The 16,362-nt window shown below is 45.9% G+C and overlaps 1 protein-coding gene across 1 annotated transcript in view; it reads left to right on the top strand.

The window, feature by feature from the left end:
- Positions 1-16,362, top strand: part of LOC132588187 (cytochrome P450 3A24-like) — a 30,279-nt gene that overhangs the window by 10,817 nt on the left and 3,100 nt on the right. The window contains exons 5-11 of the mRNA XM_060260532.1: positions 1,457-1,570; positions 3,286-3,374; positions 8,138-8,286; positions 9,656-9,783; positions 10,347-10,425; positions 11,130-11,290; positions 14,134-14,360. Coding sequence (XP_060116515.1) covers positions 1,457-1,570; positions 3,286-3,374; positions 8,138-8,286; positions 9,656-9,783; positions 10,347-10,425; positions 11,130-11,290; positions 14,134-14,360 — 947 coding nt within the window. The remainder of the gene's footprint in view (positions 1-1,456; positions 1,571-3,285; positions 3,375-8,137; positions 8,287-9,655; positions 9,784-10,346; positions 10,426-11,129; positions 11,291-14,133; positions 14,361-16,362) is intronic.

Below are 16,362 nucleotides of genomic sequence, written 5' to 3'. Positions count from 1 at the left end.
GCATATTAAGCCACACCACCTCATGTAGCCAATCCTCCAAGAGCTTACAAGGCTCTTTTTCGTGAGCTCTTGGAGGATTGGCTACATCAGGGTTGTGTGGTCTAATATGCAAAGGAGCTCCTGCTAAAATTCCACCCCTGCCTTTCAGGAACTTTCTTTGTATGTTTTTTTAAAGTATATTTCCTAATTATGTATTATCTTTTTATTCTATCTTTTGTATGAAATAACATGAATAACTTCATAGAAATTGTATATAATTTTCACACAACAATTGGCTATAAAAGAAATCACATAATAACAATACCTTTGTTATTTCATATTAAAACTGTCATATAGTATTATCACATAATATTAAACCATTCAAATGTATGGCTACAAAGATTGATTATAATAGTCATAGAAAACTCACGAGTTTTCAAATTCATCTTTCATTCTTTGATGAATATATTTATTTATATAAATTTATATATATATATATATATATATATATATATACACACACACACACACACATATATATATACACACACACACACGCACACACACACAGAGAGCTTTTTAAAAAAAGCTCAGCAGGAACTCATTTGCATATTAGGCCACACCCCTGACATCACCATTGTTCCACATAGGGTTTTTGTAGAAAAAGCTCAGCAGGAACTCATTTGCATATTAAGCCACACCCCCTGACACCAAGCCAGCCGAAACTGCGTTCCTGTGCATTCCTGCTCAAAAAAGCCCTATTTATAGATAATAATAAATAAATAGCTTGTCAATTTTGCCATAATTGCATATTCTTTGCCATAATCGCATGATTGCAACTTTTGTCTATCCAATTGGACAACCCTCAGCTTTTCAGTTAGCTGCAAATACTACTCTTGCTGTAGTTAACATGTATCAGCACAGTTCATACATCATAGTTGTTCTTTCCATATTCACTGGTAGGATTCCTAATACCATTGTTTCTGGTGGGATAGCAAATTTAATATTCAAGTTTTAAAATTTCAGTATGTATTTCCTTCCAATATTTGCTAATTTTTTTTTTTTGCAAGACCACCACATATGGTAGAAGGTACACTCTGTACACTTCCAACACAATTCTTTATAGTTTTCTATCCATCCTCAATGTCTTTTGGGTTAATGTACCAGCGGTAAAACATTTTGTACCATTTTCCCCTAGGTGCTTGACTCACCGAAAATTGCGTAATTTTTGCCCATAACTTTCCCCAGTGCTGAAATGAAATCTCCTTCCTTAAATGTTGCAACCGTTTCACCACGTATGTCTTGACTTGTTTTGTTTCTGTGTCGTATTGCAGCAGAAGTTTGTAGATTTGTATGTTGAAGGGTAATGGTTGAAGAAGAGAGGCTGCTTAGACTGTAGCTACACCTGGATAAAAAGACTGGACTGAGACTGAAACCATGTGTGAATCCAGCTGTGTTTGTATCTCGGACTCCTTAGGACTTTGGTTTGAATGGAGACCTGGATAGTTCCATAGTCATAGCCGCTGATGAGAAATGGAAGAGGATTCGTTCTGTCCTCTCTCCCGCCTTTACTAGTGGAAGGCTAAAGGAGGTAAGACACGAGGGCTGTCTATCAATCACATTTTTATTCTGTCCATCTCTTCCAAACAGCTACATGATTCTCCCATCTTTGCCTTATCCTGGCAGCAATCAGCTACGTTAGGCCGACCGAGAATGGCAGACATGGGGCTAACCCAGTGAAATCCATGACCGACCTGGTCCTAACCTGATGTTCTTGACTTATTCATTATTTCTGTATATTCCAGTCCTTTGCAGCTTAGTGGGGTTTTATCCCAGGCTAACTTAACTGGGCTGTGTTTGCCTCATGGAAATCAGACTGAGTTTTGCCACTTTGTCCTTGTGAATTTTAGCCTAGTCTATCTCAGCCATCATAGCCTGCAGTTTGATGTAGTGGTTCAGTGCACGGACTCTAATCTGGAGAACCAGGTTTGATTTCCCCACTCCTCCACATGCAGCTGTTGGTGTGACGTTGGACCAGTCACAAGTTCTCTCAGAGCTGTTGTCTCAAGAGTGGTTCTTGAAAGAGCTCTCTCAGCCCCATGTACCTCACAGAGTGTCTGTTGTGGGGAAGGGAAGGAGATTGTAAGCTGCTCTAGGACTCTGAGTGAAAGGTGGGGTATAAATCCAGTCTCCTCCTCTTCTTCCTCCTGCTCCTCCTCCTCGGCATAGTTTAGGTAAAATTTGAGGGTAAACAAATTCATTTTAACTGAGCTTGGGAAGGCTCCCGTGGAAAAAGTCACTCTTGTCACATATGGCTGAAGTGATGTGGTTGGGCTCTCTTCATGAAAGATCATCAAACTTTTTAAAAAGATGCCTTGCAGATGGTCATTCTCAGGGGTGAAATTCTAGCAGGAGCTCCTTTAATAATAATAATAATAATAGATTTTATTTATATCTCGCCCTCCCCACCTAGGCAGGCTCAGGGCGGCTAACAACATGTCCATACAACAATTATACAAACTTTTAAAATCGACATTAGTCTTAAAATCATTCAAGTTTAAAATTGACAATAAATTAACAATAGGCATATCTGGTGCTATTCTGTCAGTTGGTATGATGGCGAAAGTCACTGAGGCGAATCCATCAATCATTCAATCAGCAATCCGCAAAGGCCATCCTGAAAAGGATGGTCTTGCAGGCCCTGCGGAATTGGTCAAGACTCTGCAGGGCCCGCACCTCTTCCGGGAGCTGGTTCCATAGGTGTGGAGCTACGATAGAGAAGGCCCGTGTGCGGGTGTTCTGCAGTTTTGCCTCCTTTGGCCCGGGGATAGCCAGCTTGTTCTTCCCCGCTGACCTCAGTGCTGTCTGGGGCTCCTATGGGGAAAGACGGTCCCTCAGGTAGGCAGGTCCTCGACCATATAGGGCTTTAAAGGTAATAGCCAGCACTTTGTAATGGACCCGGTATGTAACTGGCAGCCAGTGCAGTCCGCGCAGCCCCAGCTGTATGTGCTCCCACTTCGGGAGCCCTAATAACAGCCTAGCCGACGCGTTCTGCACGAGTTGCAGCTTCCGGGTTCGGCACAGAGGCAGCCCCATGTAGAGGGCATTACAGTAATCCAATGCATATTAAGGCCACACCCCCTGATGTAGCCAATCCTCCAAGAGCTTACAAGGTTCTTTTTTGTAAGCTCTTGGAGGACTGGCTACATCGGGGGGGAGTGGCCTAATATGCAAAGTAGCTCCTGCTAGAATTTCACCCCTGGTCATTCCAAACGCTTGCGACTCATGGTTTGGTTTGTATTTCAGATGTTTCCCATCATGAACCATTATGGAGAGGTGCTGGTGAAAAATGTTGAAAAGAAGGTGGACAGTGAAGAATCCATAGACATGAAAGAGTAAGTCATTCCCGCAGGGCTGATGGGCCACTAATCCATTTTGCAATGGAAATGGCAGAAGATGTGCCGCCATTTTGTATTTCTAGAGCATGGCATCAGGATTGGAGGGTCCATCTTTTGAATAAACCAGATTATGTGCTGGATTCTTTTCTGAAGAATACCATTTAGGATTACAAGACAAGACAACAAGACAACTGTAGATTTATACCCCGCCCTTCTCTCTGAATCAGAGACTCAGAGCGGCTTACAATCTCCTATATCTTCTCCCCCCACAATTATCTTCTTCCCCCACAACAGACACCCTGTGAGGTGGGTGGGACTGAGAGGGCTCTCACAGCAACTGCCCTTTCAAGGACAACCTCTGCCAGAGCTATGGCTGACCCAAGGCCATTCCAGCAGGTGCAAGTGGAGGAGTGGGGAATCAAACCTGGTTCTCCCAGATAAGAGCCCACGCACTTAACCAGTACACCAAACTGGCTCGCCAAACTTACAGACTAGATGCCCTTCACCCTGCCATTGAAAAATTCAGCTATCTGGGAAACTAGAGAACACAGGTTTAAAATTGTTATCCCACTGCACAATATATATTTTGTAATGTGTCGTCTCCACACGAGAGTGCGATCCCATTAAAAACAATAAGAGCAGCAACTAAACAACACTGCCACAGATAACAAAACCTACAATTTTCTCCGGTAAGTACAATTACGCATAAACAAATAAAACAAAGAACTGCAATCAGGGGCCCATGGGTCTCCTACAGTCTTAAAAAAGCTCAGCTAGATGAGATTCAGCTGACAAAGTAGTGAGAGAGAGAGAGAGAGAAAGCTTTCTTTTCTGTAGAGCTGCAAACGGGTTCTGCAGCATGTTCTAGCTCAAGGTAGCCAAACTGGGGCTCGGGAGCCACATGTGGTTCTTTCCAGGGGTTGCTTTGTAGAAAAATAGGTGGTGGAGCTCATCCAGGGATTGTTATGCAGCTGCACTACTATTCAGTGGACAAGGTGGGGAGGAGGAGGGGGAACCCTCAGAAAGGTTCGGGAGCTGCGCTCCTGTGAGCTCCTGTTGAATCTGAGGCCTGGCTCTTTCACACATATTGTGTGGCTCTCAAAGCCCCCACTGCCCTGTCAGCCAGCTTGGAGAAGGCATTTTTCTCTTTAAATTGCTTCTCCAAGCCAAGGCAGCGGGCGGCTTGGAGAACGCATTTGAAGTAAAAGTTGTTTCCTTTCCCCCTCTCCCTCCAGCTATTTACTTTCCTTCCTTCCTGGCTTGCGGCTCTCAAACATCTGACATTCCTGTCTTCCGGCTCTCAAACCTCTGATGTTTATTCTACGTGGCTCTTAAGTTAAACAAATTTGGCCATCCCCGAACTAGCTGATTGAACCTTTCATCGGGATGCCCTAGCTGTCTCCCAGATGGATAACCCAACATCTTGGTGAACCAGGAGTCCAGAGATCTATGAAACCCAGAGAGAAGGTACTAGAGAGTGATTCTCTGTACTTCCTCGTACAGTCCAGCATTCTTTGCTGTTACTTGGGTTACGACTGAGTTACCACTGAGAATGTCCCCAAATCCCCAATCAGTTGGGGGGGGGGGTGGAACTTTCCAACTGATCCATCATTCTCATAGAACAGGAAAGCTAACACCAAATAAGTGTTAGGCTGATATGATGATGGTCTTAATTCTATCTCCGAATCATCAGTTTTAAGATCAGCATTGTGTGCATTATAGAAACAGTATAAGCAAGGATATCAGCATTTTTGAGCTTTCCCTTTTGGTTTTTGTTGTTGTTGTTGAATTTTTGATTCACTGAAGTATTCTGTGGAGGTGATCAGAAGTGCTATAATATTATAATAATAATAATAATAATAATAATAATAATAATAATAATAATAATAATAATAAATTTTATTTCTATCCCGCCCTCCCCACCTCAGCAGGCTCAGGGCGGCTAACAACATTTTATAAAAACATACAATAATAATAATAAAACCTTTAAGTTTAACAATATAAAACATCAACAATAAACTTAATAACATTAAAAACCAGTTCAATAAATACAGTTATTCTGCGGTATAGTTCTTCAACCGCGTTGGCGGCTCCTTAATTTCTGATCTTCCTAACAGTCCGGGTGTGCAAATTTGAAAAGGACGGTCTTGCAGGCCCTGCGGAACTGCTCAAGGTTCCGCAGGGCCCGCACCTCCTCGGGGAGTCGGTTCCACAGAGTAGGAGCCGCAATCGAGAATGCCCGTGCTCTGGTGCTCTGATATTTTATCTCCTTCGGCCCGGGGATGGTCATTAGATTTTTCCCGACTGACCTCAGTGCTCTCTGGGGTTCGTATGGGGAAAGACGGTCCCTCAGGTAGGCAGGTCCTCGGCCATATAAGGCTTTAAAGGTAACGACCAACACTTTGTACTGGACTCGGTATACAATCGGCAGCCAGTGCAGTTCACGCACTATGATGGTGTGGAGTTGTTTTCTGTTACCCCAGAAGGTAGGACCAGAACCAATGGGTTGACCCCTTGCCAATTGTGCTGTTATGCCAATAAAGGTTGTTGTTGTTGTTGGGTTAAAATTAAATCAAAAGAGTTTCTGGCTCAGCCTTAGGAAGAACTTCCTGACAGAGCAGTTCCTCAATGGAACAGGCTTCTTCAGGAGGTGGTGGGCTCTCTTTCCATGGAGGATCTTAAACAGAGGCTAGATGGCTATCTGACAGCAATGAAGATCCTGTGAATTTGTTGTTGTTCAGTCTTTGCGACCCCCATGGACAAAGTCACGCCTGTCTTCCACCATCCTCCAAAGACTGCTCAAATTCGTGTTAGTTACATCAGTAACGCTGTCCAGTCATCTCATCTTTTGCCATCCCCTTCTTCTTTTGCCTTCTGTCTTTCCCTTTCTTCTCCAGGGAGTGCTCCCTTCTCATTTGATGGCCAAAGTATTTGAGCTTCAGCTTCTGACCTTCTAGGGAACAGTCTGGGTTGATGTCCCTTAGGACTGACTGATTGGATCTTCTTGCAGTTTAAGGGATTCTCAAGATTTTTCTCCAGCACCACAGCTCAAAAGCATCTATTCTTAGGTATTTGTGAGTTTCCTGCATTGTGCAGAGGGCTGGACTTGAAGACCCTGGAGATCCCTTCCAACTCTGTGATTCCATGAAGTCACAGAAGTTATGGTGACTTCATATGGTTTCGAGGCAAGAGAGGTTCAGTGGTAGTTTTCCATCGCCTTCCTCTGCGCAGCATTTCTTGGCGGCCTCCCGTCCAAATACTAATCCAGGGCTGACCCTGCTTAGCTTTTGAGATCTGACAAGGTCAGGGTGTGAGATCTGAAACTGGCTTGAAACACACATTGGGTAACTGTGGTGGATCCACTAATGACATCTGCAGACCTTCGGGCAAGTAGTGCCTTTTTTTCAGGGCTGGACCCAGGGGGGGGGCAGAGGGGGGTGCTTTCCCCGGGCGCACCAAATTGGGTATGGAGTCCATTGTATTCTATGAAACCATAAGACAGAATGGCCCATAAAGGGACATCATTCTTTAATTTTGCCCCTCCCCTCAAAAATCATGTCGATCCGGTCCTGCTTTTTGTTCTCTACAATCTAGGGAGGTCTCTGCCACATGATTTCACTGAACGTGTTGCTCAGTTTGCAGGCGATGTGAATCACAACACGCACTTGTTTGAGGGGATTCTCTGGGAAGGACGCCGCGTATTAAAGGACCTGTCAAAGGCGGCAATAGAAAACCCTCCTCCAGAGTAGCTGGATCCAACACCATCTTGAAAGCTCCCTCCTGGCTACTGCCTGCTGGATTTGCATTTATTAACTTATTCACATTCCGCTTTTCTCCCCCCGTTAGGATTCGAAGCGGCTCAAAACATTGTTCTCTCTTTCATTTCCTAACAATGACCGCCCCATGAAAGACCGTGATGGTTAGAGTTTGGTTAGAGTTGGTTAGAGTTTGTGATGGACCCAAGGTCACCCAGGAAGCTCCCATGGTTGAAGTAAAGATTCGAACCCAGGTCTCCCTGGATCCTAGGCCGCAATTTTATCCACTACATCACATCCAGCTCTCTTTGAGAGCCAGCTTGGTGTAGTGGTTAAATGTGCGGACTCTTATCTGGGAGAACCAGGTTTGATTCCCCACTCCTCCACTTGCACCTGCTAGCATGGCCTTGGGTCAGCCATAGCTCTGGCAGAGGTTGTCCTTGAAAGGGCAGCTGCTGTGAGAGCCCTCTCCAGCTCCTCCCACCTCACAGGGTGTCTGTTGTGGGGGAGGAAGGTAAAGGAGATTGTGAGCCGCTCTGAGACTCTTCAGAGTGGAGGGTGGGATATAAATCCAATATCTTCATCTACCTCACAGGGTGTCTGTTGTGGGGGAGGAAGGTAAAGGAGATTGTGAGCCTCTCTGAGACTCTTCGGGGTGGAGGGCAGGATATAAATCCAATATCTTCATCTACCTCACAGGGTGTCTGTTGTGGGGGAGGAAGATAAAGGAGATTGTGAGCCGCTCTGAGTCTCTTTGGAGTGGAGGGCGGGATATAAATCCAATATCTTCTTCTTCATCATCATCTTTGATGCCTGATGGAGGGAGAATTTTCGACTCCCAGTTGTGCCAGGAGGGAAGAATCCCCTTCCTGGAGATTTTGAAATAATATTTTAATGTTACTATCATTTTAATTGCCTTAAGCCTCTTTATAAAACAAGATGGGTCAACCACATGACAAGCAACTGTGTGTTCTTTGTCTTTCCCTCCCCTCCACCACACCCCAGCATCTTCGGGGCCTACAGTCTGGACGTCATCACCAGCACTTCCTTCAGCATCAATGTAGATTCCATGAACAACCCCAACGATCCTTTCATCATGCACATCAAGAAGCTGCTCAAATTTAGCTTCTTAAGTCCGCTGATCATCCTGATAGGTACAGGGTCTTTATGGATGTATATATATATATTATTTTGACAAACATATAAACAATACCAACATGGAAGAAAAATGAGACAGAAATACTGCATTACTGCATTGCCTGCTTCTGCGTCACAACCCTGGTATTCCTTGGAAGTTGCCCTTCCAAATACAACCCAATACTGCCCCTGCTCAGCTTCCAAGATCTGATGAGATCGGGCTAGCCTGGGCTATCCAGATCAGGGTTCAATAAGCTATACATACTAGGACCAATTTTCCACTAGCCTTATGCCAGTTTGGTGTAGTGGTGAAGTGTGCGGACTCTTATCTGGGAGAACCGGGTTTGATTCCCCACTCCTCCACTTGCACCTGCTGGCATGGCCTTGGGTCAGCCATAGCTCTGGCAGAGGTTGTCCTTGAAAGGGCAGCTGCTGTGAGAGCCCTCTCCAGCCCCACCCACCTCACAGGGTGTCTGTTGTGGGGGAGGGAGATAAAGGAGATTGTGAGCAGCTCTGAGACTCTTCGGAGTGGAGGGCGGGATACAAATCCAATATCTTCACTACAGTCTCCCTGCCCTATTGAATGTCTGTTTGGGTAGTTGATGTTAATTCGAATGAAGGTGCAGTTATTATGGGGCAAAACATCAACTACCCAAACACACATTCAATCTGTCCTTCTTAAAGAGCTATTTCGGTCTTCCTGGTTAGCTGTAACTACTACCAAACGGAGAGCCAATTTGGTGTAGTGGTTAAGTGTGCGGACTCTTATCTGGGAGAACCGGGTTTGATTCCCCACTCCTCCACTTGCACCTGCTGGAATGGCCTTAGGTCAGCCATAGCTCTCACAGAGTTGTCCTTGAAAGGGAAGCTGCTGTGAGAGCCCTCTCAGCCCCACCCACCTCACAGGGTGTCTGTTGTGGAGGAGGAAGGTAAAGGAGATTGTGAGCCGCTCTGAGACTCTTCGGAGTGGAGGGCGGGATATAAATCCAATATCTTCATCTACCTCATAGGGTGTCTGTTGTGGGGGGGGGGAGGGAAAGGAGATTGTGAGCCGCTCTGAGACTCTTCAGAGTGGAGGGCGGGATATAAATTCAATATCTTCATCTACCTCACAGGGTGTCTGTTGTTGGGGAGGAAGGGAAAGGAGATTGTGAGCCGCTCTGAGACTCTTCGGAGTGGAGGGCGGGATATAAATCCAATATCTTCATCTACCTCACAGGGTGTCTGTTGTGGGGGAGGAAGGGAAAGGAGATTGTGAGCCACTCTGAGACTCTTCGGAGTGGAGGGCAGGATATAAATCCAATATCTTCATCTTCTATATCTTCTACTGGACTGTTCCTTTAACCAAATCTTCAAAAATACCACTTTGCCTTTTCTTTTTGGCAGTTCTCTTTCCGTTCCTTACACCATTGCTGGAAAAGATAAGAGTCACTCTGATGCCAGAATCCTTCATAAACTTCTTCAGAGATGTTGTCAAGAAAATCAAGAAGGACCGGCAGAAGAATGATCACAAGGTTAGTCTGTGTGGCTCTTTCACACAGATTGTGTGGCTCTCAAACCCCCCACCCCCATCAGCCAGTTTGGAGAAGGCATGTATCTCTTTAAATCATTTCTCCAAGCAAAAGCCAGCCAACGGCTTGGAAAATGCATTTAAAGTTGCTTTATTTCCACCTCCTCCTCTCCTCTCCTCTCCTCTCCTCTCCTCTCCTCTCCTCTCCTCTCCCTTCCTTCCTTCCTTCCTTCCTTCCTTCCTTCCTTCCTTCCTTCCTTCCTTCCTTCCTTCCTTCCTTCCTTCCTTCCTTCCTTCCCTTTTGGCTCTCAAACATCTGAGGTTTATTCTATGTGGCTCTTACATTAAGCAAGTTTGGCCACCACTGGTCTAGCTGATGGGGTCTCCTTGCTTCCATTTTGGAAATTTTATGGTCAGTGCTCCCCGCTTTTGCTAAAAAAATAATAAGGTTCTTCACCAAGATTAATTCTGCAAGAGTTATCTTGCGATCCTTGGGTCACCTCCTGGCATTGCTGGGCATACAACGGACTTGTGAGCTACAGCTTCTCCGTCTCTGTTTTTCCACAGAACAGGGTTGACTTTCTGCAGTTAATGATGGACTCCCAGGTTTCCAATGATGCCTCTGAAGAGGCCCCGGCCTATAAAGGTAAGACTGCAGAACTGAGAGGGGCTGTGTTTTCTGTAAAGATGCCCCTTCACTATGTGAGAAGTTCTTAGTAAACCATAAGCCTCACTCTTGGTTCAATTAATGATATCAAGTTCAAAAAAGGCACATTTTGGGAGCATATGCTGGTGCAAATCTCATAACTATAGCAATATAATTCTGTATGTAAGTGCCATTATGTTGCAATCAATTTATGGCGACCCCAGCAAGGGGCTTCCAAGGAAAGTGAGAAGCAGAGAAGGCTGGCCACTGCCTTCCTCTGCAGAGTTCTTTGGAGGTCTGCCTTCCAAGTACCGAACCTGCTTAGCTTACAACTCAAGGCAACCCCTTGCAAGAGCCACATAGAATAAACGCCAGACGTTTGAGAGCCACAAGACATGAATGTCAGATGTCTGAGAGCCATAAGACAGGGAGGGAGGGAAGAAGGCAAATATATGGGGGAAGGAGGGAGAGGTGGAAAGAAAGCAACTTTAACTTTGAATGCATTTTCTAAGCTGCAGGCTGGCTTGGCTTGGAGAAGTGATTTAAAGAGATACATGCCTTATCCAAGCTGGCTTTAACTTCGAATGCATTGGGGGCTTTGAGAACCACACAATAGGTGTGAAAGAGCCACATGTGGCTCCCAAACTGCAGTTTGGCTACCTTTGGTATAGATTATCAAGTATGTTTTCCTTGTCCTTTTCCAGCCCTGACGGACAAGGAGATAATAACGCAGGCCACTGTCTTCATTTTTGCTGGTTATGAGACCACCAGCTCCTCCCTTAACTTCCTATCGTACTGCCTGGCTACCCACCCAGATGTTCAGCAGAGGCTGCAAGAAGAGATCGATGAAGCTCTCCCAGGCCAGGTAAGCGTATCCTGGGGATGCCAGCCTCCAGGTGAGACCTGGGAATCCCCTGGAATTACTGCTCATCTCCAGACTACAGAGATCAGTTCCCCTGGAGAAAGTAGATGTTTTGGAGGGTGAGCATTGTGGCATTGTACCCCACGGAGGTCCCTGTCCTCCCCAGACTCCATCTCCAAATCTCCAGGAGTTTCCCAACTTGGATTTGAAACCCTCCCGCCAACACTGCTGGCTGGGCCCAGCAATCTTAGTGTATCAATTTATAGTCTCAGTTTCAGTTTATTTCAATTTATATCCCGCCCTTCCCGCCGAAGGGCTCAGGGCGGCTCACAACATTTATTTTATTTATTTAAGATTTATATCCCGCCCTTCCCACGAGTGGCTCAGGGCGGCTTCCAGTAGTAGATCCAGCAAAATTACAATATTTAAACATATAAAGGGATCAGCATTTAAACAGATAAAAACAGATAAAACCATAGTTATCAATAAACATTAATAAATATTTCAACTGTATATAAAAGAAATCCGGCAACATATAAAGTCTAACATAAAGTATGGCTTTAAAATACATCAATTTACAACAATGGCTTTAAAAATACATCAATTTAGGCAATTTAAAACAGTGAAATAATAAAACATATAGAACAAGCAATCTGCCAAAATGATACACTACAACCTTCCATAAAGTTTCCAATGTCAGTTAGTTATAGGCCAGCCGGAAGAGGGCTGTCTTGCAGGCCCTGCGGAACTGCCCAAGGTCCCGCAGGGCCCTCACCTCTTCCGGCAGCTGGTTCCACCAGCAAGGCGCCATTACCGAAAAGGCCCTGTCCCTGGTGGATTTCAGACGGGCCTCCTTTGGCCCGGGGATTACAAGCAGGTTTTGAGAGCACGATCTCAGTACTCTCAGTAGTCTCAGGCTGTGATCACACATACTAAATAATGCATTTTCAATCCACTTTCAATGCACTTTCCAACTGGATTTTACTGTGCGAACTGGCAAAATCCCGTGGAAAATTGCATTGGAAGTGGATTGAAAGTGCATTATTTAGTGTGTGTCCTCAGTGTCTCAGATGAATTAATGATTGAATAAATGGGTATGTACCACTAAGGAAGAAACAGGAAGAGGAAGTCATATGCTTTTAAGAATTGCAGTTGCAGGAAACTGTGGGGACTGTGGACATATCATGGTGAGAAAGTATGGGATGTCAGTTCTAAGGGCTTGAGAAATAACTCAATGACACATAGAGCAATCACAGAGTCTCGTGTGAGCTCTGACGTCCATAACAGCTATTCTTAATTATGTATGTTGAACAACGACAGCGACAAAAAAAGATGCAAGTTGCAAAGAGGCTGTCTGGTTGCACCCAAAAACTATAGGTGGAAATCCAACAGTTCTACCTTTTAGTGAACGTGAAAACCAGCAGTTACCAGCAGTTTGTAACACTGATCAAAACAGACAATTGCTTTTTTTAAAAAAGCTGAGAATCCTAGGATCCTGACAGGCGCCCCCATTTCATGTTTCACGATTGAGCCACATGTGGCTCTTTCACACGTATTGTGTGGCTCTCAAATCCCCACGGTCCCATCGGCCAGCTTGGAGAAGGCATTTTCTCTCTTTAAATCACTTATCCAAGCCAAGCCAGCTGGCAGCTTGGAAAATGCATTTAAAGTTGAAGTTACTTTCTTTCCACCTCTTCCTCCCCATCTATTTCCTTCATTCCTCCCTCCCTCCCTTCCTGTCTTGTGGCTCTCAAACGTCTGACGTTCATATCTTGCAGCTCTCAAACATGTGACATTTAATTCTGTGTGGCTCTTCCATTAAGCAAGTTTGGCCTCTCCTGGTCAAAAGGAATGTGTTCACTGCATTCTTGCTCTGCCCTCCCTGCCAGGAATGTGGTTTGGCAAACCTAGTTCTTCTCCCCTACATTTTATCTCCACAACAACCCTTTGAGGTAGGATAGGCTAAGAGGGGAAATTCCCCAACGAGCTTCATGGCTACATGATGCTTTGAGTCGAAGTCTCTCTGGTTCTAACATCCTCACCTCTATGCCACATTGGCTATCAATATTATTCAGTAATTCATAGCCCAATTGTGAAACCTACGTATCTTGGCTGTCCCGCCCAGCCCGGGCGAGGACTACGCAAGGGGGACCCCCCCGGTGCCTGCCAGCCGCTCCCGGCCCCCGCCGCCGCCCCAAGAGCCTCCCACACCTTCCCAAGCCCCCGCGGCGGCCCCACCCCTCACCTGGGCTGACAGGGTGCCAACAGCCGCCCGAACAACGCCTCTCAGCCAACGAGCCCATCTCCGGGTCCGAGGAGCCTGGCCAGAGCGAGACGTTGGGGAGCAGGAGGGAAAAGCTGAGCCCAGTGCTGGGCAGAGAGGAGGAGAGCCGCTTGACCCGTGGCGGCGAGAGACGCCACACCCCAGCACGCTGTAGAGGTCCAGGACACCCGAGGCACGCCTGGGCAGCCCAGCCCCGGCTCGCCTCTCCCGGGCGTCTGGGGCTTTGAAGGGGGGGAGGAGCCAGAGAGGGGCAGAACCCAGGAAGGGGGAGGACTGGGACAGGGGGATAAAGGAAGGGAAGGAGGAGGCCGGGGAGGAAGCTGGCCGGTGCTTATTGAGGCTGCCTCGTGAGAGAGAGGGACAGGAGCCGCAGCACAGCCAGGAGGGGAACGGGGGCCTGTGGTGAAGTAACCCGGCTCCCACCCCTGTTTCTGAGACCTCCGGGGAACGCCCCAGAGTGCCCAGGAGGGGCGCCGGCGGCGCCGGGAGACCGGGAGGGGTGCCCAGGGCGCGACATTGGCATTGTCTGTCACACACTTTGAAATATTTTATCCCTTCACAGGCTACTCCCACCTACGACGCGGTTCTCCAGATGGAGTATCTGGACATGGTGGTGAACGAAACCCTCCGGCTGTACCCGCCAGGTGGACGGATTGAGAGGGTTTGCAAAAAAACTGTAGAGATTAATGGAGTGACTATCCCAGAAGGAACCGTGATCGTGATCCCAGCGTATGTCTTGCACCGTGACCCGGAATATTGGCTGGAACCAGATGAGTTCCGACCGGAGAGGTATGAATGGGATCATCAGGACAACGAAATAATGAGTTTAGGGTTGTTCACCATCTCCTCTCTAGGACACTAGGCAGAGCCTTTTTTTTATGGCATGCATCCATAAACGGCTCATGGAATTTAATTAACTGTACTGAAGAAAGTGACACCTAAACTCCATTTTGCTGTTTGTCACGCTGGCCTGGTTTTATGGTCAGTTTTAAGAGGAGAGCCGCAGGGCAACAGGTGCTGAGACATAAGAATCCGCAGTGGAAGGATAAAGATGCATGTAAGGAGATAAATTTAATGGTCAAGGTTTTTAGTTAGAAAATAACCCTTGCTGGGTTAGAGGCTGAAGAAGTGGGGAAAGAATTGATGGTGCAGAGAACTGATGGTGTGAATTCCAATGGAATATATCTTTTTAATAAATGATGCTCATGCACAAATATTTTAAGCGAGAGCCAGTTTGGTGTAGTGGTTAAGTGCACGGACTCTTATCTGGGAGAACCGGGTTTGATTCCCCACTCCTCCACTTGCACCTGCTGGAATGGCCTTGGGTCAGCCATAGCCCTGGCAGAGGTTGGCCTTGAAAGGGCAGCAGCTGTGAGAACCCCCTCAGCCCCACCCACCTCACAGGGTGTCCGTTGTCGGGGGAGGAAGATAGAGGAGATTGTGAGCCACTCTGAATTCGGAGTGGGGGGCGGGATATAAATCGAATATCTTCTTCATCTTCTTTAACCCACCTGGAAAGGCAGTATATAAAGATTTGAATAAATAAGTAAACATGGCTTGTGGTTATGTTGAGGGCATTTAAGATGGTTCTGACCAGTGTTCCTTCTAGGCTGAGTTAGTGTGAGCTAGCTCACAGTTTTTTAGCCTCCAGCTCACACATTTTTGTCTTAGCTCGGGAAAAATGGCTCACAAAGTAGAACTTTTTGCTCACAAGACTCCACTGCTTAGAGGGAGCATTGGTTCTGACCCTGAGAAGTAGATGCAAAGGAAACAAGATAAATTACATGAAGAAAGGTTGAAACGCTTGGGGCTCTTTAGCTTGGAGAAACGTCGACTGCGGGGTGACATGATAGAGGTTTACAAGATTATGCATGGGATGGAGAAAGTAGAGAAAGAAGTACTTTTCTCCTTTTCTCACAATACAAGAACTCATGGGCATTCGATGAAATTTCTGAGCAGTCGGATTAGAACGGATAAAAGGAAGTCCTTCTTCACCCAAAGGGTGATTAACACATGGAATTCACTGCCACAGGAGGTGGTGGCGGCTACAAGCATAGACAGCTTCAAGAGGGGAATGGATAAGCCTATGGAGCAAATGTTCATCAGTGGCTATTAGCCACAGCGTATTGTCAGAACTCTCTGTCTGGGGCAGTGATGCTCTGTATTCTTGGTGCTTGGGGAGTGGCAAAATGGAAGGGCTTCTAGCCACACTTGTGAACCTCCTGATGGCACTTGGGTTTTGTTTTGTTTTTGGCCACTGTGTGACACAGAGTGTTGGACTGGATGGGCCAATGCCTGATCCAACATGGGTTCTCTTATGTTCTTAAGTTCTTTAAATGTTCAAAGGTCTTGTTTTGAACACTGAGTATTATAATAAGCTTATTGTGAAATGTTATTTACAATTAGCTTTACCTGTTTTGGACCTGCCCGTATAAAAGACCATCTTCTTCTATATGAACCTGCCTGTCCCTTAAGCTCCCCACCGTCAGAAGTTAGATGCATAGTTATTACCAGAGACATGGCCTTCTCAGCAGTGGCACCACATCCTTGGAATGGTGGTGTCTATTGCTGATAGCTAGCATCATTGATTTTGCTATTTTGATTGCTTTTTTTTAACTTTTCAAAGATTTTATTGATCAACTATATTGACAATACGGAATAATATATGAAGAAGCATTTTAGCAACCTCCAATAGAAATTACTGAGCATATAAGCACAACAAATCCTGTACAATACGGCTAGGATATTCAACATAATGACATCATCAAGAGTAAAAGACTACTTTGTATAA

Source organism: Heteronotia binoei, chromosome 20 (assembly GCF_032191835.1).
Source record: "Heteronotia binoei isolate CCM8104 ecotype False Entrance Well chromosome 20, APGP_CSIRO_Hbin_v1, whole genome shotgun sequence".
In the NCBI taxonomy this organism is placed as follows: Eukaryota; Metazoa; Chordata; class Lepidosauria; order Squamata; family Gekkonidae; genus Heteronotia; species Heteronotia binoei.
This window is presented reverse-complemented; position numbering and strand designations above follow the sequence as displayed.